Here is a 25,432-nt window from a genome sequence, read left to right as displayed (position 1 = left end):
AAGTTTGAACATTGCCCTTTTTGGTTATAGATCGAAATTAGGTGTCATTAAATTAGAATACTAATAGTTTTTTTTATACGAGCGTGCACCGATTTTGTCATATATATGTCTTTCTGGCTGTGCATATTGTTTTCTTCATTCTTTAACTAGTTTTTTATATTATTTATGCATCCAGATGTTAATAAACACTGTCTTTTAGAAAGGTGCTTTGTCATATAAGTCTCTTTGCCTCTTATAAATACATTTTTTGCACTTTCTTAAAAAAAGTAGAGCAAATTTAGTATTTTTATTTTCGGAGCGGAATTTTATTTAAAAAACTTTTCTAAATAAGTTGGAATTAATTTAACAAAAAAATTGGATAGCAAAAAAACAATTTGGCCAAAAACCGTGTAGCGTAATCGGTGCCGCGTTTGTATAAAAAAATTGTTGTTAAGTTTTCTAAGTTAACGGCACTTAATTATCAATCTATAATTTAAAAGGTTTAGGCTTTTATTCTAAATTAGAAGGTTCTGAGATTTTCCGTTGTTTTTCTACAGGTATTCCAAAATTGTTTGAAACCCGTTTCTTCGTATCTTTGACTTCTTTTTGTTTAAAAACTAGAGCTAATTTACTATTTTTCAAATTTAGATTTTACGGGAAAACTTTCAAAATTAATTACCATTGACTCGACTTTTTTTGTTCCCCAATGTAATTGTTCATATTTACTTTTTAAATAAATACTATAATACATAATATAAATGATAAATTTTATAAATTGTTTTTCACAGAAACATTTTTTATATTTCTCTTTGTATAAATGTTATTTCTCCGGATGTATAACAGATATAAGAATACATATAAAGTTTTACATTTTGATTAATTTTGTAAGAATCTGTTTAAAAAAAGTAAAAGGTCTCTGTACTTGGTTAAAATTATATATTTATTGTCTATTTATATTTATATTTCTTTTTTCTGTTTAGATTCTTGCCTGCCAAAATTGTTTACAATATAATTGAGAGAGAATGATTTTGGTCGTATAGACTTAAAATTGATTTATTTGGTTTTTATGTGAAATTTTACTTATTTTACAATAACAGTAAATTATAAATAAAATATAATTGTAAACAAAATATAAACAAAATATAACAAAATCACTAGTTTAGTACTGCTGAAAGAAAAAATTTAATAGACATATCTGGAACATTTTTACATGAATATTTTTGATCGCTGATTTCAAATCTGCGCTTAAATGTTTATTTTGTACATTTAACAAAATTAATATGAGCCTAAACATTTTGAAAAATTACCTATGCTTAGTCAAAATCTTGTACAGCTATTTATGCAATATCAATATTCACATTTCATAATTAAGTTAAATAAAGTTTTTTCATAATTAGTTTTTGATTAAGAGTGAGACTTTTTTGTTAAAAAGTAGTAAACATTTTTTTCAATATTGCATTTATTATTAAAAAATTTTTAATTTTGATTGCAGATTTGAAATTAGAATTCTAAAAAACTTTGACTTAAAATTATATAAAATTTTAATTATGTATAAGTCACAGTCAAAACTTTTTATTTGACTATTATATTATATATTCGCTATTTTCGTAAATTTCGTAAATTTCAGATTTGCAATCAGGAATTCCAACTTTCATACTACTAATTGCATATATACTAAGATTTAATATGCGTTAACAAAATTTATGCAATTCAGTATTCTATTAGTGAATTTAACCAATTGCTTTATATAGAATTTCTAACTACACAATTTGACTTAATATTTTTTTACATGTTAATAATCAAATGTAAGTATTATTTAACGAGTTTATTATATCAATCAAGTTAGTCAAAGTTTGATCAAAGTTACATTGAGAAAACGGTACGTTTGTTTCTTGTCAAGAGAATCTCTTGTTTCCTAATTTTCCCAAAAATATAACATCGTGCAAGGTTGCTTCCTACTCCCGAATTTAGGTAGAAACAGACAAAGCGAATTGATATTTAGAAACATATTTCACGCGTACAGGTGACATGAGTGTGTCACCTGTGTTTCGTTGTCAACACATCGCGTGAAATCGAATTAGTACGGATGTACAATTATTCTTGGGATACGAGAATCGGTGTGTCGGCCTGAATTGCGAAATACGATAGGATATATTTATAGATTTGAGTTTTGCGTGCAAACTTTTTTGCATTGATTCCCGTTTGTTTCTGATGATTAATTTGATATTTATCAAATATGACGATCGTTTTAAATTAACGTAGTGATATATTAAATTTATAATCGTAAATAATTAAAAAATAAATAAATAAAATTAAAAAATTTTTTTTTGTTAAAGACACAGACTCAATCAGCAGACAATGCTTTTAAATATTATTGTAATACTTATTTTTTATTAATTACATATTATACAAGTCTCTGTTTCTCTCTCTCTTTCTCTCTCTCTCTCTCTCTCTCTCTCTCTCTCTCTCTCTCTCTTTCTGTCACTTGGAAAAATAATATTTTATTATGATGTGTAATAAATAATATTTTAAAAAATAATATTTATCAAACATTTACTATTTATATATTAATATTTCGTTATTCAATGATTATTAAAAAAATGTTGCATTAATAATTTATTTATAATAATGCCTTGAAGAGACTTTATTTAACGTTATTTTATTTATAATTAATTCAATATCTGTGTTATATTAATTATGCACAATAATGATGTAAAAATAATTATTTAATACAATTAATTAAAGATCCTCAACTCTTTGTGGAGCAATATCCAGTATACTTAAATCTTTCTCTTTCATAATGTATTGTTTACAGTTTAATATAAGTATAATTTGACTTTTTTCTAATATACAACGTTTACTTTACTTTATTATGTTACAATTTTATTTATTTTATTATAATTTCTATGATTTTTATAACTAATTGTTTATATTTAATTGTTTGTACTTAATTATTTATAAGCAAATAAAATCGAAAAAAGTAATTTTTTTTACAATTTGTTTTAAAAATATTTAAAATTAAAGGTTAAAATTTTTATTAAATTTTTCTTCACATTTCAAAAAATATAATATATATTTTTCCAAAACTTTTTACACGCTTTTTTACAAATAAATTACTTGTTTACTATGAAGTAAACAAAGATACAATCCATTTTTATTTTTGAACGGTCTAAAGTGATGTTTTAAGATGTTAAGACAACTTTGTGATTGGTTTCAAACATTTTATAATAGTACTTAAGACGATCTTAAATAAGAAATCGATTATAAATACCGAACAAAGAATAAAAATACAGTGATAGATTTTCATTTTTGCATAAATACCCATTTTTATTGTTGGCGCAATTTTTTAACATTATTAGTTTTGTAGAAAATTATTAATTTACGATAATTCTTCTTAGATATTGATTTCTTAGATATTGATAGTTTTTTATGATTTTATTAATTACGATAGTTTTCTTATGAGTCTATTTATTTACGATAGTTCTTTACCAAATGAATTTTGGATGGTTTTTTATACATCACCTAAATTTTTATAAATGCACCATGTTCATGTTTAAATTTTTATTTTAATAATTTTATTTACAAGGTCAAAATCTACGTAAAACAGTATTTCTTTTATTTAGATCTTTGAGGGCCGAAAATTTTAAGCCGTTTTTTAATTTTCTCCTTTCATCAAAATTTTTAAATTTACATTTTGAGTGTTTAAAAACTTTGTTTCTTTAAATCATTTTTGGATTTGCATGTTAAAAATAAATCTATTGTTTTTGTTAATATTTTAAATAGAAAGAATATTTTACAAACAAATTTTTTATTTAATCTTGTTTTAACATTTAAAAAATAACGGAAAGAGTAACAAACCGTTACTTTTTAGGTAACGTTGACTAGTTAGTAGAGGAGACGGGACAACGCGACGCAGCGGGTAACGCGACGCATCTTTATTGTAACAATATGCATTGTTCAACACTTCGAATATTAAAATTATTTGATACAACTGCATTTAACTAACAAGGGAACCTCGCAAATCCGAAAATTCTAATTTTAATGAAACATGGCATAAATGTAGAGGGGGTAAATACATGAATTTAGAAATTTTTCATTTGGGCTTATAAACGATCTAAAGAGTTGAAACCATCTTTCAAAAGTTGAGGGTTTTTGCCTTTTCTCGATGTATTTTGTAAACTAAGCAAAAGATGTTTTATACAAAAGTTTTACATCATAAATACCTCTATTTAACTATGCTATTCATTTTTTTGAAAAAAATGTTTTTTTCAAAAAATAAATAGTTAAATCTATTTATACTGTAAAACTTTTGTATAAAATATTTTCTAATATCTCATTTGATTTACGAGATATATCGAGAAAAAGCAAAAATCTTTTTACTTTTAAAGGATGATTTTAACCCTTTAATCTGTTTATAAGCCCAAATAAAAAATTTCTAAATTCATGTATTTACCCCCTCTACATTTATGCCAAGTTTCATTAAAATCAGAATTTTTGAGTTTGCGAGATTTCCTTGTTAGTTTCAAATCTATTATATTTTATTCAAATATTCATTTATTATTCAATTGTTTACCTATTTATGTAGTGTATGATTCGTGACTTGTGTCGACAAGTGCATTGATCGTATTGTTTCATTGGAAATTTTTATAAATTTGTACTTGGGAAGCACCTAATCGAGGTCGAAACGTTGTACTTATACTTAACGATTTAATCTACAATAAAATTGCCAGTTAGGTCGAATCCACCAAATTAAAGTTATCATTTTTTTTCATTACTGGTGACAACAAGTATTAACTATATTTTTATTGATTTTTAAAAACATTGTTTGCTGTTTGGATAATTACAGATTCATGTTTTAAATTGTCTAGCTGTTAAGATTAATGTTTTTGGATTAGTATTTCAAATCTGTATTCGAAGGATTTATTATCTACAACTTATGGCCGGTATAGTATAATCTCGGGATTATATAAAAACTTATAGTCAATTAATTTTTTATTATTAGCTCAAATAAAAATCCTTAATTTATTAAATAAAGCTTTAATCGTATGTATGCACGTGCGTGCACGCGTGTATGTGAGTGTCGATATTGCTCAATTGTGATCTTATGTATAATTGTTGTTAAAAATTTTTGATTACGCTTGCAAATTTTATTACAGGCGATTGTTATTATCATTATTATATTGTACTTTTATCATTATATGTATATGACTTAATATGTGTATAAAGAAGAAGAGAATGATAAGAAATAGAACAGAAAGAACTTTCTACTAAATAGACTATAATTAAAAAATGTGCGTATGAGGTGCAAGTACACAATTGTGAAAATATAAATTATTGATTGAATAATGACTTCGAACGTGACGATGTTATCATCGATGCAAGGGATAATAAAGTAAAGTTAAATCGGGCCATCGGTGAAATTTTGGAAAATGATGTTCACTGGTGGCTCGCATGCGAAGAGGAGAAACGCTGGCGGCGGCAGTGGGTCGAGCTACTCTGGAAGAAAATCCTCCATGGATCATCGAAATCTTCCAGCACGCAGTATCGGAGCCGAAGGATACACCTATAGGTGAGTACCGTACGTACAGCCAATATGTAAAAATGTGAAGATACACTGTATATAGTAGAAAAAAAGAAAGATTATTTTGTTTTTTAAAAATAACACAAATATTAATGTAACATAATGTGACTACTCTTAGGATAGAAAAAACGTGTATTAAAAAGTGTCAATTTTGGGCCCGCAAGCGACATCTAAATAGATCTTGAAAAATCATTCCTCAAATGATAAGAAATAACAATCCTTTATTCGATAAGTAATTGGAACATTGCTAGAATAGTTTAAATAACGTAACCGTTTAAGTAATAACGTAAAATTTGCAATTACTGATTACCTTAAGTCGCTTCTTCTATATTTGTGATTACACGTAGTAAATAAGGTAATGAGTCTCTCAATGGACGTTAATAATGGATAATTCTAATCGTTTTTATGGTTATGAAGAATTATTATCAGTATCACCTGATATTGATAAAAGTGCAGACGAAATATGAATTCATTTGCTGTGCGCACACACACACACACACACACACACACACACACACACACACACACACACACACACACACACACACACACACACACACACACACACACACGCGCGCGCGCGCGCGCGCGCGTATATATACATACATATAACAATAAATAAAAAAATATATATGTTTATATGTCATGATTTTCTTCTTTTTTCACATTCTTTAGTCGTCAAAATATATTACCGTTGTCCAACTCTCACCCTGAGCAGGTAAACGTGAATTAGAGGCTCTTTTTGTTTTCGTTTTTTAACTTTTTTGTACTTAACAATTTTTTTGTGTTTTTTTAAATTTTATTTTTTTTATTTTTTATTTTTTCTATTATAACTTGTATTCTTTGCGATTATTTTTGGATTCTTCATCAATTAATTAATAATGGTTATTCCAAACAATAAATTAATTATAAATAGCAACACTCTTATTTCAAACACATTTTATATTATTTTTATTCAAAGAAATATTTTATTTCATGGCGTAATATTTAGTATAATCAAAGAAAATGTTGTTTCATCAAAACATATTGCTTTAAACAACCGTGTTTTTTCTGTTAAACAATATGGTTTAATGCAACAAAACTTGTATTTAAAAAAATGTTGTATTTGAGGTAATTTTGTTTCAGCAACAAATGTAAGCCAAACAAATCGAAATAATGAATGTAAAGAAATCTTTCTCTCTGTGTATTGCGACGTTACTTTGTTCGCGTCTACAACTTCGTCGTGCTCATGATTTTCTTTACTATAAGTTGGGTGCCAGGCGCGGAATCCGCGCCGCACAAAACTCGCGAACTCTCGGTATTTCGCACGACGGCCGAATGCCGGCTAGCCCGCCTCCACACGAAATGGCAGAGGGGCGAGGTTCTTTTTCGGTACGCGGAATAGGAGAGGAGAGGTCTCGCATTAACAACTCGACAGAATTAATGAGAATAATAATCGTATATTAAGAACAGAGATATCGACAATTCCATAACACAAATGTGAATTGGACGTTCGACGCTATATTACCCGACTGTCCCATACTCGACGTGAGATTTACACGTATCTAATACTACTCTCGATAGGCTACATACAACATTTGACAATATAACACGCGATTTTAGCAGTAGACGGGATAGGCTTCGACGGAATGCGCGTATTCCTCGTAGGTATTTTCTCCTACGGAAGCTCGTCACGGTAACGCGTACATAGCTCCCACTTTCGGTATGCGGCAAGTGAATCCCGGTGATATCAATTCACACACTATCCCGTCGCGAGACTTTATTTCCTATACATAGGTCGACTGTCGGCTCGACATACTCCCCGAGGGAGGGGACACCGCGGGCATCGATCCGGATCTGCGCATTGTCCTTGCGCATCGATCCGCGCATTGACTCGCGCACAGGGATCTCCGCGTTGATAGGGCGCCGCTTCTTCCTTTCCGCTCCTGCGACCTGAGGGCGCCTCCAGTCGCGACGCCGCGCGATACGAGGGCCGCTGATCGTAAGGGATCGATGGCCTACTACGAGATCTCCGTTTCCTGGTGCGGTTGGCTCGGGGTTGATCAGGCCCCGGCCTTCTGATGTCGGCCTCGACCGCCGTTGACTGCTCCGGCGGGGGTCCTCCGGCTCTACGGAATGAGGGTGAGCTCTACTTCCCTCGACGCCGACCTCCGGGATACCCCATTCTTTTCGGTCCGCTTCCGCCTTTCTGATCTCCTGAAATACGGTATCATGCGGTAGCATATTCTGCCTCAACTTTCCTCACGCCTTCTATAATATTTCGACGAATACTTACCCTGTAGCTATCCGATAGTCCGGGGTCCCGCTGCTCAGCCGCTCCTGCAATTCTTCCTTCGGTCCCTCGACGGCTGCTCTTCTTTTACATTAGGTATCGTCAGCACACCACTTCTCCCGCGAATCGCGCCTTCCGTTTATCGGGTCCCTAAGTGCCTTAATACTAAAAATATTAGTCGGAAAAGGAGAGGCCGCTCTCCCCCTCAAGGCAATGAGCGGCTCCAAATGATCTTTCCCGGTCGGGCCATCCGGCCCTTGTGACTGACGAAAAACGTCACGTCACAGTATTAATAAAGTCTTAATATGAGGTCTTAATTAACAAAAGCTAAATGCTGGGATGCTATTCTGTGCATGATTACCGAGAGCTTTCAATAAATAATGGCGTTGTGTATATTTTTTGACATCTCCAAATATATGTATGTGCAATGTGTGATATTTACCAAACCAACAGCTGTTTGTACACGGAGAGAATTTTCTCTTAAAAATTACCATGAACATCGTGGTAATTGTAAGACAACGTAAACCTTGAAAAATTTCACTATACTTTTGCAAAATTTACTAAAATTTTAATAGGGGATTCATGCTGGTGTCGCGGCTAAGTGAATGATGATCGGAATGCTCCAAGTTTGTGTGAGATAAAAAGAGTGATGGAAGGAAAAGAAGAGTATGAGAATGGAGTATAGAGTAGTCTTAGGAGAGAAGAAGGCGAGTAATTGGAGGGAAGTGAAAAGATGACGAGGAAAAGATGTACGAAAGGAAGTATTAGAGGATCAGGCTGAAGAAGGAAGATTGAGATGAGAATTGATGACGAGGCAGAAGCTGGGTGAGATGGTGGAGGCAGAGGGCGCGGTGTATTTGGAGCACGAGGAAGCAGACAAAACGGAAGAGAGGTAGAAAGATGGAACAGAAGACAGCAGCAGCGATGGTGATAAGTGAAGGAGAGAATATATAGAATGGTATGAGACTGTGAGATAGAAGTAAAAACGGTAAAGAGAGAGGAGCGCGAGAGAGTTGAAAGAGAGAGCGATAGATGGCAGCAATGAAGCCAGATAGAGAGTCGGAAGATGAAAGATGGATCGAGAGGTCGAAGGAGAATCGATGGTGGAGAGAGTGGAGGGATAGAAAGATGAGAGAGTGAGCGTGCGTAGAGTCATGAATCGGATAATGGAAGAGTTAAGCTATCAAGGTAGTCGACTGATAGAAAAGTCGGAAGGCTATGATTGGAGGAGAGGAGAGAAGAAATCGAACCGATAGATGGTTGGATCGATAAGTCTATCCAACGAAGAATGAGTGTCGATAAAGAGCAGGTAGAAGGATCCACGTAGCAAGCAATATGGAGGTGCAGGAGGTTAGGAGGAGAACGGAGGCAGTGGAGAAAGTAGATTCTGGTGAAAGAGAGGAAAGACAGAAGGAGGAGCAGGGTTGTGCAGAGAGATGAGCAGAGGGAAAAAGGAGGAAGATTGACCACAAGAACCTAAGTGAGAGCGGAAGAAGAGGATGGTAGGAGGGAGAGAAAAGAAGAGAAAGCTGAAGGCGGACGCGAAGAGGCTGGAGAGGGAAAGAGAGAAAGAAGAGGAGAGACGGGGAGAGAGAGAGAGAGAGAGAGAGAGAGAGATTGATTGATTGATATGTTTATTAATGCCCTAGATAACTATGGGGCAAAATGAGAACAAGATAACTAAATTAAAACAAAAACAGAACAAGAAGATGAAAAATTGATCTCACACGCGAGAGTACAATAAAATGCTAACTTAACATTGCAGAACTGACTAGATACTAAGCAGGACGCAGCAGACTAGTAGTATGTAAGATCTGAAATAATTTACAAAGATAATAAACATAAATAGAACTAGAACTAGAACTTAAAGTAAGAAATAATACTTGATAGCACTTAACAGCACTTAAAATAAGCAGGGAGACGAAGTAATTAAGATATATTAATACATTCGCGTGATAACAAATGATCAAATAACAGCCGCTTAAAAAATATGAAAGAAGACTCAGAAGCAATAGTAAGGGGAAGAGTGTGCCAAAAGTAGACACCAGAAAGATGAAAAGAATTGTGGAAGGAGGCAGTGCGATGAAGCGGATTTGAAAACAAGCAGAAGATAGGAGGCGGGTCGAGGAACGAATGGAGGGATCGTTCTCGACAAACAGTTCTCTGAGGTAGGGAACAGCATCGCCTTGACAAATACAAAACATGTATAGGCCTAGGAAATAGAGCCGGCGATTTTTGACTGACAGCCACCCGAGTCGGTGACGATACGGGGTAATATAACATCACGTTTAAGGTCGAAGATAAATCTGATAGCGCAGTTAATGAGCTTTTGTAACTTAGAATTTAGTTCTTCGGTAAGATTATGGTATACAAGACAACAGTAGTTTACGTGTGTCTAAGTGTGGGAATATGAGGGTTTTAACTAATTTGCACCTCAGTGGTTGAGGGAGAGACTGCCTGTGAAATTTAAGTGGAGGGCGCAGTGCATACTTCTAGAGATCTGAGAGATGTGATTGTTCCATGAAAGGTTCAAACTTAGTAAAACTCCAAAGTTACGGACGCTTGTTACGTAGGGAATGGAGGTACCGATAATAGTGATTGGCGGAAGAGAATCAAGGTCGATAGAGCGAACGAGGGCGTCGCTATCCAAGATCATAACTTTAGTTTTGGCTAGGTTAAGTGTGAGACCATTGACAAGTGCATAGTCGAAGACTGCAGAAGCATCGATCGAGATTTTCGCCAGACCTTGGGCGAGTAGGGCCGGATAGCAACTCAGGTAAATTTGAATATCATCAGCGAAGATCGTAGCTAGAAAATTTGAGATGGGAGCTAATATCATTGATAAAGAGAGAGAAAAGAAGGGGACCAAAAACCGAACCCTGAGGCACACCAGCAGTCACCGGACACCAAAGGGTAATGTTGTTGTTTTAATCAAGGACTGTCTATGTTCGTTCAGTTAAATAGAAAAAAAACCAATTCAAAATAGAGCGGGAGAAACCGAGAGTTTTTAACTTAGAGAGGAGACGAAGATGCGGTACCGTATCAAAAGCTTTGCTAAAATCGAAAAGAATTAGGATGGTGACTTTCTTCTTATCTATGTTTTTACGGATGTCATCACACACACGAGCAGTGCAGATTGAGTGCTGAAGCCAACACGATATCCAGATAGTCTGAAGTCGAGTAGATTGTTCACTTCGAGAAACTGTGTGATTTGTTTATGAATAATTCTGTCAAGGATCTTAGATAGTTCAGGAAGGTTGGCAATCGGACGGATGTCTGAAGGAGTGAGAGGACTCTTAATCTTGGATAGTAGCCTAATATAAGCACACTTCCAAAAGAAAACGGGAATGAGGGAAACGGGAATGAAGAGTGAAATTATTAAAAAGTGTCAAGAAAAACGGTGCAATGCAAGAAAAAGCAAGTTTGAGGCAAAATAAAGGGATCTTGTCAGCACAAGCGGAGAGGGAGTTACCAGGTAAAGCCTTGATTGCATCAAGCAGGTCATTCAAGCAGATCTCGTTAAGGGAAACATGGGCTGTGATTCGGGAATTAGAGACAGAGCAGAGGTGAGCTTAGAATACGTGCACGCAGGTGTAGAATTGGTAACAGAGGCGTAGAAGTGGTTAAGTTGATCCGCAGAGAAATAATGGAGAGGAGAAGCATGAACAGCTTTTACTAGTCCAAGCCGTGCTAACTCCTTCCACATCCTAGCGGGATCATCAATGTTGTTGAGAAGATTAAGCTGGTATCTGCTTTTGGCAGTTTTGATATCGCGATTAAGAGAGAGAAAGAGACAGAGAGAGAGAGAGAGAGAGAGAGAGATTGATTGATTGATTGATTGATTGATTGATTAATCGTATTTATTTATGCCTAAGCATTAGCTAAAGGGCAAAAATAGAACATAACAGTATTTAAGGGATGTAAAAATTTAGCAGTTGCAACTAGCAGTAATAAAAAATTAAGCCAAGTAACAAAAGTGTCCCTAACATATCACTTAACACAAGACGATTTAAACCAAGAGTAATTAATATAGCTCGAGACATCTAAAAATTCAACAGTTGCAACTAATACACAGTAGAAAAATAAGGCAAATAACAAAAAATTGCAACATGATGTATCACGTAAAACTAATATCAAACTAAAAATAAGACTTAAAAACTATTAATAATACACAACGCAATTTAAACTAAAAATAAAAATAATAGATATAGTACGACGCAACTAAAAAATTCAACAATTCAACAATTGCCACTACCAGCAAAAGAAAAATAAACAAATTAACAAAAATTACATCCTAATATATCGCTTTAAACTAATAACAAACTAAAAATAAAGCTTAAGAACTATTTAATAATGTTCATTGCACTTTAAACCAAAAGTAAATTGATTAAGCACAACACAACTTATTTAAAGATTCAACAGTTACAACTAACAGCAAAATGAGCCTAGTAACAAGATTGCTTCTCAATGTATCACATTAAATTAATATTAAACCAAAAATAAAGATAAAAACTATTAATAATGCACTACGCCGTTTATCCTAATAGTAATAAATATAGTACAACGCAACCTACTCAAATTTAAACAATTGCAACTAATAGCTGTAGAAAATTAAGCGAAGTAATAAAAATTGCGTATCAATATATCACTTAAAACTAATAACGAACTAAAATTAAAGCTTAAGGTCTATTATAATAACCAGCGCAACTTAAACCATGAATAGATGATATAGCACAACGCAACTTCCATAGAAATTATTAATATGACATTCCCAACAAGATAATCAGACAGGACAGAAACGACTTATATAGCACGACCTATATAGTTTTCTTTGAGAAGAACAAGAATACTTAAATAGATTCAGACTGAAGTAAATACGAGTAGAGAAGGTTCTTGAAGGATGCAAAAGAAGATGCAGATTTTATGCTGCTAGGAATAGAATGCCAAAACCGTATTAAAGAAAGACGAAAAGAGTGCATGTACATAGTAGTTCTACAAAAAGGTATATGAAAGGTCTGTGATAAAGCTACAAAGCGACCAGAACTCCTCAGTAAGGGGTCAGGCCGAGAGAAAAACTCATTCAGATAAGATGGAGATTGTAAGAAAACAATACGATACATTTGACAACCAAGAAAATACAATCTTCTATTCTCTACTGAGAGCCATCCCAATCGACGTCTATATGGCGTAATGCGTTCATCACATCTAAGATTAAAGATAAAACGTATACAGCAATTTATAGTTCTCTGCAACTTGGTATTCAACTCCTTGCTCCAGTCATGATAGACAAGACAACAATAATTAATCAGCGGGATTATCAATGTCGTTACTAACTTAATTCTTAATTTAGTGGAAAGAGAATTTCTATTAAATTTTAGCCTGTAGAGCGCGTGATGGATACTTGCAACCTCTGCGATACTTGCAAAATGTGTTTTTTCCAGGAAAAAGTAGACGTGAAAACAACATCCAAGTTCCTCACCTCACTCACAAAAGGAAGAGGCACTTCATTTACCATAATAGGCGGAAGAACATTAAGATTAATGTTTTTAACATAAGCTTGACTATCACAAATAAGCACACTTGATTTAGCAGGATTCAGTTTAAGACCATTTGACTCGGCATAATTGAATACAGCATTTGCATTCTTCGAAATTAATTCAAGACCTTGACGAATATCTGTCGATAGGCAAGAGAGATAAATTTGAATATTTGCGAACATCATGTGAGACGAATATTGTAACACATTATCAATATTATTAATAAAGAGTGAGAATAAAAGTGGACCAAGTACTAAGCCTTGTGGGCACCATGATGACGTAGAGAGAAAAAAAACAGCCAATTTGAGAATTCACCAGCATCACTTATCACCGCCTGAGAACGTCCAGTCAAATACGAAAAATCCATCTAAGGACAGCATCAGATAATCCAATCCTCTTGAGCTTAACAAACAAGCCTAAATGTGGAACCGTATCAAACGCCTTACTAAAATCAAAGAGGACCAAAATTGTGATAAGTCCACTGTCAATACCTTCCTTAATGTCATCACATACTTGTAAAAGTGCTGACTGAGTGCTATGACCCAGTCGATACGCCGACTGTCTAGGATTGAGGAGACTGTATTCAGTTAAGTAGTCAGTGATTTGTGAAGCAACAATCCTTTCAAGTATTTTAGAAAGCTCAAGTAGGTTGGCAATTGGTCTCGTATCCGACGGGGATACTGGAATCCAGATCTTCGAAAGAGGGCGAATAAGCGCTCGTTTCCACTGAGACGGAAATGAAGACATTTTCAATGAGTAATTGAATAAATTAGTAAGACATAGTGATATTATAGGCCAAGTAATACATAAGAAGTAAAGTGGTATGCCATCAGAACCTGACGCATAAGAATGAAGCGGTCTCACAGAAATAAGAGAGAGAGAGAGAGAGAGAGAGAGAGAGAGAGAGGGAGAGGGAGAGGGAGAGGGAGGAGGGAGAGGGAGAGGGAGAGGAGAGGGAGAGGGAGCGGAGAGGAGAGGGAGAGGAGAGGGAGAGGGGCGGAGGGAGAGGGAGAGGGAGAGGGAAGAGGGAGAGGGAGAGGGAGAGGGAGAGGGAGGGAGGGGGAGAGGGAGAGGGAGAGGGGAAGAGGGAGAGGAGAGGGAGAGGGAAGAGGGATAGGAGAGGGAGAGGGGAGAGAAAGAGGGGGAGAGGGAGAGGGAGAGAGGAGAGGGAGAGGGGGGGGGAGAGATTGATTGATTGATTGATCTTTTATTAGCTTTCTCAGCTATTTTCAATACATATATATACAATTTTATGCTACATCATTGAAAACAAATTCTTTTAGCATTCGTTTAAACATTTCTAAACGATTACAATGTTTAACTTCGTGTGGTAATGCGTTGTACATTAACACACCCTCATAAAATAAACTTTTTTGCGCGCTTCTTGTTTTCGGAATTCAATAACAATATCCCCTGTCTGCCTAGTTTCGCGTTCTCCCTCTACTATTCTAAGTCTATTACTAAATTGCTCCGGCATCATATTATTTAAGATCTTAAAAATAAATATGCACATATTGTAATACAGCCTTTGTCTTATGGTCATAAATTGCAACGCTTGGTGCATACATTTAACTTTGGTACGTTTGTCACATTGCAATATGACTCTCATAGCTCTATTTTGCGCTATTTGGAGCCTACTTAACTGTGTATCCCCCATATCTATTAGTAGCGTTGCACAATACTCAAAGTGAGGTGCTATAATTGTCTTGTATATCGTACATCTAGTGTAAGCCGAGATAAAGTTCCCTATTCTATTTAAAAAACTTATTTTCTTCCCTATTTTCTTTAGCATGTAATCACAGTGACCGCTGAATCTAAGTCTATCATCAATAATTATGCCCAAGTACTTTATTATTTCTACGCGCTCAATCTCATTTCCATCCAAACATCTCACAATAGTATTGCCTCTCAATTCTTTCCTTATACCTCTAACTAACATATATTTTGTTTTCCCCGCATTCATCTTCAGTTTATTAATATTCATCCATTCCTCCACTACGTTAAATGCAATATTCAATTTCCTCTCTATCTCCGCACTACTCTCACCTGTTACATATATTAACGTATCGTCCGCAAACATTTTTATATTACACACATCCGAGCAAACGTTAACAATATCATTCATATATATTATAAACAACAATGGGCCCAATACCGAACCCTGTGGCACTCCGTATTCCGTAGTCAGTATCTTAGACCATCTATCATTAAATTGAACTTGTTGCATTCTATCTTTTAAGTACGACCTAAACCATTCTAGAACTGTTCCTGTAATACCATACTGGTATAATTTCTCTAATAATCTTCCTCTATCAATTGTCTCGAAAGCCCGTTTAAGATCTACAAAAATAACTCCTACTATTTGTCTCTCACTAATAATCAATTTCCATTCATCTATAACTGTTTGAATTGCTGTTTCACACGAGTAATTTTTCCTAAAGCCCGACTGATGTTCCGTTATAATATTATTACTTTCTAGGTAGACCTCAATTTGCTTTTTAACTATTATCTCTAATACTTTTTCATATATTGGTAATATATTAATAGACCTATAATCACTTGCCCTCTTAGGTTTCTCTACTTTTGGTATTGGAATTATCGTGGATGTTTTCCACTCTTTCAAGAAACAACCCTCACTCAATGACTTATTTATTATATCACAATATTTCTCTTCTATGACACAAAATACCGTTTTTAATATATCGCTAGTTATTCCTTCTTCTGTACCTTTCTTTTTTGGTAATTCCCTAATGATTTTTCTTACTTGTTCTGTCGTAATTGATTCAAATTTTTCTAGCTCTCCCATCTTTTCAATACAATAAATAGTTCTCTTATTTGTGCTCGTTGTATAATTTTTATCTATAGATTTTATTATGTCTTTAATACTTTGTATATAATATAAGTTAAATTTATCAGCTATATCACACTCTATATTATTGTCTAATATTTCAAAATCTATGTTTCCTACAAATTTCGCGCCTATTGGTCCTCCTCTAATAATTTCTTTTAATGATTTCCACATAGTTGTGGGATTGTTACTATTATGATCAATCATGTTTTCATAATATTCTTTTTTCTTTGTTCTAATTAAACTAACTACTGCATTTCTTTCTATTTTAAATTGTTGCCAGTTTTGTTCCGTGCTATCGTACAGTGCTTTTCTATAAGCCTCATCTCTTCTAGTCGCTAGCTCTTCTATTTCCTTTGAATACCATTTTTTCCCTTCCCATATTTTTGGTATTCTAAAAATTTTCTTAGGTGCTGAGATGTCTAGCGCATCTACAATACTATTAATTAAATTCTTTGCCTTTACATTAATATCTAACTCATTAATATCTAAATCATATCCTTTTTCTAAATTACTCTCCACTAGCTTAATAAACTCATCCGCATTATATCTACTATAATCCCTGCCACTGAATTCTTTATATTTATTTACAATCTTGTTCGTATTTATCACAACTTTTATCCACGCATGATCCGTTATCTTAGGTTCGTACTTGACTTCTACATTTATATCTTTATTCGCAAAAACTAGATCTATAATTGTTTTACTATTTTCGGTAACTCTCGTTGGTTTATCCACATACTGCTTCATACCTAGACTTTGCATAGTCGTTAGTAGTTTATTTGTATAATAAGAGTCTGTCATACAATCTATATTGAAGTCTCCTAATATTATACACTCTTCTTTTATCGTTAATTCTTCTACTATCTCCTCTAAGAATCCTATAAACTCTCCATGTGACGCACTCGGTGAATGATATACTACCATTAACACTCCTTTAAACAATTTCTCTTTTACTTCTATTGCAACGCACCACACAATCCTTTCTAATTTTTTCAATACTACTATCTCATACTTGATATCGTCTCTTACATACAGAGCAACCCCCCCTGTATTTCTATTTTCCGCGTCGCATCTAACCACACTGTATCCCGGTACACTTATTTCACTGTCTTCAATTTCCGCAATCAGTCTTGACTCCGACAATGCAATAATTGCCGGATTTAATTTCTTCATAATCTGATGCTGTATCTCGTCCTTATGTGCCATTAAACTTTGCGCGTTTGTATATATTATCTGATCCTCTTCTTTCTGTAATTGCTATTTTTTGGCTTCCCATCCACCTCTCCTCTTTTCCTCTTCGATAGCCCTCTTGTATGTCGGGCATTCCGGATCCAGAGCATCATGATCGTCTTTTATTTTTAAATTATATGTTTTTATTTTAAACATACAATTTACACATTTGTTCTGCTTCTCTCTACATTCACTTGCTTTATGCTTTCCTGTACATTTATGACACGTTTCATCTCTCGTACAGTTTTTTGCAATGTGGTAGAATCCCCAGCACTTGAAACATCTCTTTATGCTAAAGTGATTGAACACAGGACATTTTCTCCAGCCTATATTCAACTTTTCTTTTTTTAACATCAATTCATGTGTTACTTCATCTACTTCAATTATTAAAGATCTACCTTCTTTTCCTTTCCTTCTAGATTGACTATCATCCATATTTTTTCTTTTCGGGATTTTCTTAACTATGCTTATACGAGATTCACCAATACTATTCTGTTTCTTTATTGTATCTATTAGCTCATCGTCATCCAACTCTATTTCTTCCTCGCTAATATTAACAATTTTTATTTTCGGCTTCTTTTGTACTGATTCTGTAACATTATAATTGTCACCTAGTTTAGACTGCACTACATCTTTTAATTTATCTATTTCTTCTCCGGTCTCACATCCTAGAATTACTGTTCCTTCTCTTCCTTTTCGTACCTTTGTGATCCCCATTGGCATATTCTTAATATCAACTTTTTCTTTTATTATTTTTTTAGTGGTCTCACTTTCTTGCTGAGTCTTCGGTTTGATGATTATGATGTTTTCCTTCTTTTTCTTTATTGCCTCACTGTAACTGCCGCGCACATTTTCCGCTGACGCCTGCATTCCTCCTCGTATTATTTTTCGTAGGTCTTCCATTTCTTGTTTAATAGCTTTTATTTCCTCTTGCACTGTTTCTTTAATCAGCATTTTTATTTCTCGTTTGCATGCCATTTCATCTTTCATCTCTCTCATAGTTCTTACTAGCCAATCAATTTTCGTATCCATGCCCACGTTGACTCCTATCGCTCTGCTTCCGCCACTTCCCGTCGATCCCGTAGAACTTAGTCTTTCTCTTCCGCTTCCCGTCTGTATTGGTGTTTTTTTCATATCTATATCTTTTTCACTGTCTACTGTGAACTTCTCATATGGGCCAGGACAAGACACATATTCTCGATTTCTGTCATACACCTTATGTTTACTTGCACATCCAGGATGGAAGAAAAGTTTGACACATGACTTACATGTCACGACCTGACTTTTTATTTCCTTCTTACATGCGGCACATCTATATTCCGCATATTCATCGACCATATTAGTAGGTATCGGCTGATGCCGATCCTATCGATACGGGCGCCCACTCACGTACGTAACTTTAATTAATATACACGTCACTATAAATGTCTACCTGTCGCGACATGTATGACCCGCATGGAAAATATACTGATTTTCCGCATAGATCCACGCACTCTCGCTAGAAAACTTTGGTCCTGTTTGGTCCTTACGCGTATTCTTACAGCCACGACACCTTTTTATAATTTTCTTTCACTTCTTAATCACTTTAAATTAACTGCATTTGCGGAGCGATCTTTGACACGTCCCAATCAAGGTGTAGAGACGCGAGAGAGAGAGAGAGAGAGAGAGAGAGAGAGAGAGAGGAGAGAGTGAGGAGCTGAGAGAGATGAAGAGAGAAGCGAGAGAGAGAGGAGAGCGAGAGCGCGAGAGGCCCAGGAGAGAAGCGGATGGAGAACGGCAGCCTGGCGGCGAGGAGCGAGGTGAGAAGGAGTAGTGAGAAAGCGAGGGTGGAGAAGGAAATGGCGAGGAAATAAAGCATTGAAGAAAGCGAGGGATACATTTAAAAGAGGGAGAAGAGGGAAATAGGTGAGAAAACAGGAGAGAAGAACGAGAGAAAAGAAAGATGGGAACGCAGTGGATACGGATTGGAGGAAGAAATTGAAAGCGAGAGGGGTTCAAGTAGAGAGAAAGAAGAGGAGGGTATGTAGTTCTGATCCAGTCATCTTTAGTATTTCTAAAGAAACAAAACATTTGTTAATTTTTTAAAATGTAGTCTATATTAAATTTGAGATATATTGACATATTATAAATATAGAAATTTTACCACAGAATATGATCAAAAAATATTACGCTTCACATATATAAGCTTTAATTAACTTATACTATATAATTTTATATTGTCGATTAAATTTTAGTATATAACTATATTCGAATGTAATCAAACTTTATTTATAAAGTAAAGGCCGGTAAAAAAGTAAAAACGCCTCATTAAGACATATAAAAAATTCGCAAATTCTTATTAAAATTAAATATAGGTAGATTTAAAGAATTTCATAAAAATATATTTAATAAGAAGCTTTATATAGTTTAATATAAATATTTACTTCGTCTAATCCTTAGACATTTAATAAGGCTATATAATACCTAATATAGATCTGTACACAATCAAAAGTAAATGTTTATAAAGTTTTAATTAAACCGAGTTCTCATTAAAATCTTATTAGTATCTTATTTAATTTTAATATAGTTTATATTAATTTATATTAAATTCATATAAAATTTTTTTTACGGGATATATTACACAAAATTTTATTTTTTTTATGGAAATATATATTCTGAGATAAATTCTTTTTTTTGTATTATTGTTTATTTTTAATTATTATAATGAAAGACAGAGAAGAAAAAACACTTTATTTCAACCTAAAGTAGAAAGATAGAAAAAAATAAATAAGTAGACGAGTAAAAAGAGAGAGAGAGAGAGAGAGAGAGAGAGAGAGAGAAAGACTTAAAAGTAATTAAAAAATAATAACAAAAAGTAAGAAAAGTAACATAAAGTAAGTTATTTACACATGTAAATAAATTATAATTATTGTGCTAGAAAGTGTTATTATTAAATTGAGAGAAAGAGAGAAAGAGATTGATTGATTGATTGATAACATTTTATTTGGCCAGAGGGTATGTCTCTGTGTGGCTCCCAAGTATAAATATATAAGTGAATAGTAAGAAGTACAAATATATGAGGTACAGTAATAAAAGTAAATACTATTAGCATGAAGGTATTTTTCATAAAAAGAGAAGAAATGATAGATAGTGCATGCAATTACAATACTGCATGTTTATTGCCAGTACTGAGAGAAAAGTGGCAAGGTAATAATCAAGTAGTTAAAGCGATAATGAAGTACGCGATGTAAGCATGATCAGCGGTCTAGCTGAGTGAAGGGATGTTCGTTGGAACACTGACGTTCACCCGATGAGCCCAATCGGCGACATCCTGCTGGAGTAGGAAGGAATATAGGCTGGCCCTAAACAAGGATGATGAAAGGGGAAGAGAAGAGGAAGAGCGAGGAGGAGGGTTTGCTGAGTCGTAAAGCAGATGGTGTATAAAATTCAAGAGGATGGTAGACTGGATAAAGAATGAACTTTGCATGGCTTCGGTTCGGGGGGTGGGGTAGACAAGAAAACGAGGGGGAAGACGCTGTGAAGAACGCACAACAGAGGAAGAGGCAACAAATTGGTACAGCTGGGAGAGGTATTGCGGGCATTTATTTAGCAACGCCGAGCGAGCCTGGACTCCAACAAAATATGTCCGGCGAGAGGAGACGGATAGCCACCAAAGACAAATCTAACGCGTGCGTTCTGCGCCCGCTAAAATTTCAAATTCAGTGTTTTGTTGAGCCTAGAGTAAGCGACACAAGCGTAGTCCAAATAGGGAAACACAAGAGTCTCGACAAGTTTTTTACGTAGTGAAAAACTAAGAGAGTGCCTGTAGAAACGTAATTTACACAGCGCAAAGTGCATACGCTTAACAGTCTGGTTGACCTGTGGCACCCAGTCCAACGTGGGGGAGATGTAGATGCCCAAGGCACGGACCTGCGCCTCGTAGCAAAGAAATTGCTCTCCAATCGACACGCGTCTTAGGGAGTGCAGATCAAGACGTGCCACGTATTGCTCACTTCCCACATCATCGATTTTGTCTTGCCGGCATTTAGGTTTAGGACATTGCAAGCGGCCCACTGTGAAACAGCGTCAGCATCTTAATTGATAGCATCAATTGCATTATCTAGATCGGTTGGGTAGAAGGAATAGTAAATTTGAAGGTCGTCTGCAAATAGCATAAGGTTAGAGTGGACTAGAGTAGCTGATATGTCGTTATTAAACATCATAAAGAGAAAGGGACCCAGCACACTGCCCTGCGGAACACCGGAAATCGTGCAGAAAGTACCGGAGCATGCGCCATCAGGACTACTCACGAACTGCGAGCGGTTTGCAAGATAGGAGTAGAACCACTTGACCACCTGCGGAGAACAACGAAACTGATTCCACAGCTTACAGAGCAAGCGTTGGTGAGGTACAGTATCGAGTGAGTCCCAGATGCGCACAGTAATAAACGGACACAGCAAGCTGAGTGAAACGGACACAGTAACAAACGGACACAGACCAAACGGACACAGTAATAAACGGACACAGTGCGAAACGGACACAGTAACAAACGGACACAGACCAAACGGACACAGTAATAAATGGACACAGTGCGAAACGGACACAGTAACAAACGGACACAGTGCGAAACGGACACAGTAACAAACGGACACAGTAACAAACGGACACAGACCAAATGCGCACAGAGCGAAACGGACACAGTGCGAAACGGACACAGACCAAATGCGCACACTGCACATGCGCACAGACCAAATGCATACACGGAAAGTCGCAAACCCATGTGATGCAGTGAATGCTTTGCACGCACACACACACACACACACATACACACGGGGGATGCAAGGGGGGCCTTCGGCCCCCCTCCCGCACCCACCCCGTCCAAGTCGCTAACCTATGTGGACTTTACTCTGTTTGCAATGTACATGGATTGCATTTGGTCCGTGCGCACGTGCAGTGTGCGCATGTGCAGTGTGCGCATTTGGTCCGTGTGCATTTGGTCCGTGTGCATTTGGTCCGTGCGCATTTGGTCTGTGTCCGTTTCGCACTGTGTCCGTTTTGCTCTGTGCGCATTTGGTCTGTGTCCGTTTGTTACTGTGTCCGTTTCGCACTGTGTCCGTTTCGCTCTGTGCGCATTTGGTCTGTGTCCGTTTGTTACTGTATCCGTTTATTACTGTGTCCGTTTGGTCTGTGTCCGTTTGTTACTGTGTCCGTTTCACTCAGCTTGCTGTGTCCGTTTATTACTGTGCGCATCTAGGACGCTCCCACAGTATCAAAAGCTTTGGAAAAATCAAAATGTAGCAGGATGGTGAGCTTTCGTTGATCAATGGCTTGTCGAACGTCGTCTAGCACTCTTATCAGCGCAGTTTGGGTACTGTGACCCCTCCTAAAGCCGGATTACCGGGAACTTAGAAAACTTTGATTCTCAACAAAAGAAGCCAATTGATTGTGAACAATGCGCTCAAATAATTTGGAAAGTTCAGGCAGGATAGCGATGGGTCGTGTATGAGTGGCGACCCGCGTTTGGTCGCTTCCCATCTTTCGATCTCTCGATAGACGGGATAGTTTACTGGAAGGATGGTATAGGAAATTCAAAATCAATAATCAAACTGTCTTTAAGGCAAACCCAAGGAGGAAAATCCGAGTCTGCAAGAGCAGGCCCGGCAAAAACCCTCTTCAAAGATTTATTGATAAGTTACTTCAATCGAGAAATGACAAATTTAATGTAAACTTAACGTAAAATAATGAATGTGAGGCGTGAGCGTCGTTTCCGAGTTTGAATAGCAAATTAAAATCACCACGTGGGCGATGCAAAATGGAGACTGGGCTTCCGCAGACCGGCTGTAGACACGGTCGCGCGTGCGAGGTACTCGAAGGCGGTTCGAGTCTCGGTTGACCTGCGTTGTTGAGGTCACGATTTCGTGTGAGCACTTATATTGCGAACCGAGGCGACTCGATTTCACTGTTGAATTTCGTAGTAGCGTAGTGGCACTTCACTGGGTTTCACAGGTCTTTACTGATCGGTTTTCCGGAAGCAAGTTAGTTCGGATCGGCACTTGCCGGCTTCTTCTCGCGTCTCCCCTCCTGGCTTCGTGTTACCGCAGTGCTCAGTAAAAATCGGGAAATTACGCAAAGCCGGTCTTGTCCACGAATTCCGCCTTCCGGCGTGTCGCGCGATGAAAATTGGACAAGTTTTACAAACGCCGTCAATTGTATTTGTCTGTGTTCCAACGGAACAGGTCGTGTATCGGAGGGCGCTGTAAGAGTAAAAGTCTTGGAAAGAAGCACAATGCGCGCGGTCTTCCATGAGGTGGGGAAGTGGCATGAGGTGAGTGAGGCGTTAAATAGATTACAGAGTGGCATCAGAAGGGCAGTTTGTGCAAGATGTAGCATACGAGAAGAAATTCCGTCGTGACCCACCGACGAGGAAGAACAGCGTTTAAACCTTAAAATTATACTTGATGATTTTATTATTAAAATATTTATAATAATTGATATCGAATACAAATGGTTTTTTAATTGTAATGAATATTATTCTTTCTCTTATATTATTTGTATATTAACCCTGTATTTTTAACATATATAATGTATAATAGTTCTACTTTTGTAATAAGAAGTTTCTTTTTTAATTATTCATAATTTAGTTAAGACTAGGACTGTTAAAAATACGATTGTTTGAATGCTAAGTCAATACTGACATATTTATGTTTAAAAATCCTATTTTGAAATTATGTATATAATTGTACTAAATTATGAAAAAGAATATATTTTTTTGTACATATACATAATAGTATAAATATTATCTTTGCTGTGTTTTCAGATGAGGTTTTTGTAAATCAAAAGTTCGAAGAAGCAAAACGTGCTACAGCTATAGAAAATGATAAAGAGAATTCGTTAGTGGTGAGTTTTCCGTCAAATGAGTCTTGTTCAAATAATGTGATATATAAATGGTTTCATGAAGCCATATTATTACTCGTCGAAGAATACCGCATCAGAAAAAATAATTTTAATTCTGGTAAAATATCACAAAAAAAGTTTGAGATGCAATTAGCAAAAAACTAATTGAGAAAGGTAACATTGTTACTGGACCACAGTGCATGTCCAAATTTGCGGGTTTAAAAAGAACATATAAAGCTACAAAAGACCACAATACAAAATCTGGGAATAACACAAGATCGTAGGTATACTACGAACTCATGAACGATCTATTAGGACATAAACGTTTCATGCAGCCTGTAGCAACTATGAGTTCAACTGGTTTAGCTGTTGCGTCGTCATCTAAACGAACTCGATCGCCATAAGAATCTTCGGATTCAAGTAATCAAGAATCTATAAACATTACACTAAACCTAACATTACCTAAAACTAAACGGTCAAATAAACAAGCAGCAAATACAAATATTTTATTAGAAATACAAAAGTCTAGACAAATGTCGGAAAAGAATCGAGAGAAACGTCACCAGGATAAAATAAAACAACGTGCTGAAGCAATAGAAATCATGAAGCAGATTGCATCCAGTTTAATTAATTCACAGGTGGACCCAAAATTAACCTCCCAAAAAAGACCTGTAATCAACACCCCCCCAAAAAAGATCCGAAATCAACGTTTTATAATGGTAAAAGTGAATAATTCGCTTATATCTGAAAATGAGTCATTACTAGTGAACTGGTTAACAAAATAATTACACTACTTTTTATTGATATACGCAAGTACCTGTACATGCACTTCAACTAAAGAATAGTATTTTAATTAAAAACAAAGCAAGATTTATTTAGTTATAAACATTGTTCTCTCTCTCTCTCTCTCTCTCTCTCTCTCTCTCTCTCTCTCTCTCTCTCTCGCTCGAGCGCGTCTAAAACGGTTTAACTTTTGTGGCTAACGGTAGCGCACCAACATTCTTAATCTTGACACACGCATAAAACATATACTGGGTGTTTTCCAGCTATGAAACATTGGGCGTTTTCTAACAGGTGACACGGAAGAACACAGTGTAACATAGTGGATC

At 35.6% G+C, this 25,432-nt stretch overlaps 2 protein-coding genes across 2 annotated transcripts in view; one reads left to right on the top strand and one right to left on the bottom strand.

Moving 5' to 3' along the window:
- Positions 1-25,432, top strand: part of LOC118647205 (protein kinase C theta type-like) — an 87,255-nt gene that overhangs the window by 2,943 nt on the left and 58,880 nt on the right. Inside the window, exon 2 of the mRNA XM_036291620.1 lies at positions 5,136-5,548. Within this exon, the coding sequence (XP_036147513.1) occupies positions 5,409-5,548 (140 nt within the window). The 5' untranslated portion in view covers positions 5,136-5,408. The remainder of the gene's footprint in view (positions 1-5,135; positions 5,549-25,432) is intronic.
- On the bottom strand, positions 17,066-19,078 carry LOC118647204. The gene has a single exon (XM_036291618.1). It carries the CDS (start codon positions 18,786-18,788, stop codon positions 17,478-17,480), a length of 1,311 nt encoding a protein of 436 aa, XP_036147511.1. The 5' UTR covers positions 18,789-19,078; the 3' UTR covers positions 17,066-17,477.

This window comes from Monomorium pharaonis, chromosome 9 (assembly GCF_013373865.1).
Source record: "Monomorium pharaonis isolate MP-MQ-018 chromosome 9, ASM1337386v2, whole genome shotgun sequence".
NCBI lineage: Eukaryota > Metazoa > Arthropoda > Insecta > Hymenoptera > Formicidae > Monomorium > Monomorium pharaonis.
This window is presented reverse-complemented; position numbering and strand designations above follow the sequence as displayed.

Coding starts and splice junctions, on each gene's coding strand:
- LOC118647204 (XM_036291618.1), bottom strand. CDS start 18,788: ATGGTCGATGAATATGCGGAATATAGATGTGCCGCATGTAAGAAGGAA.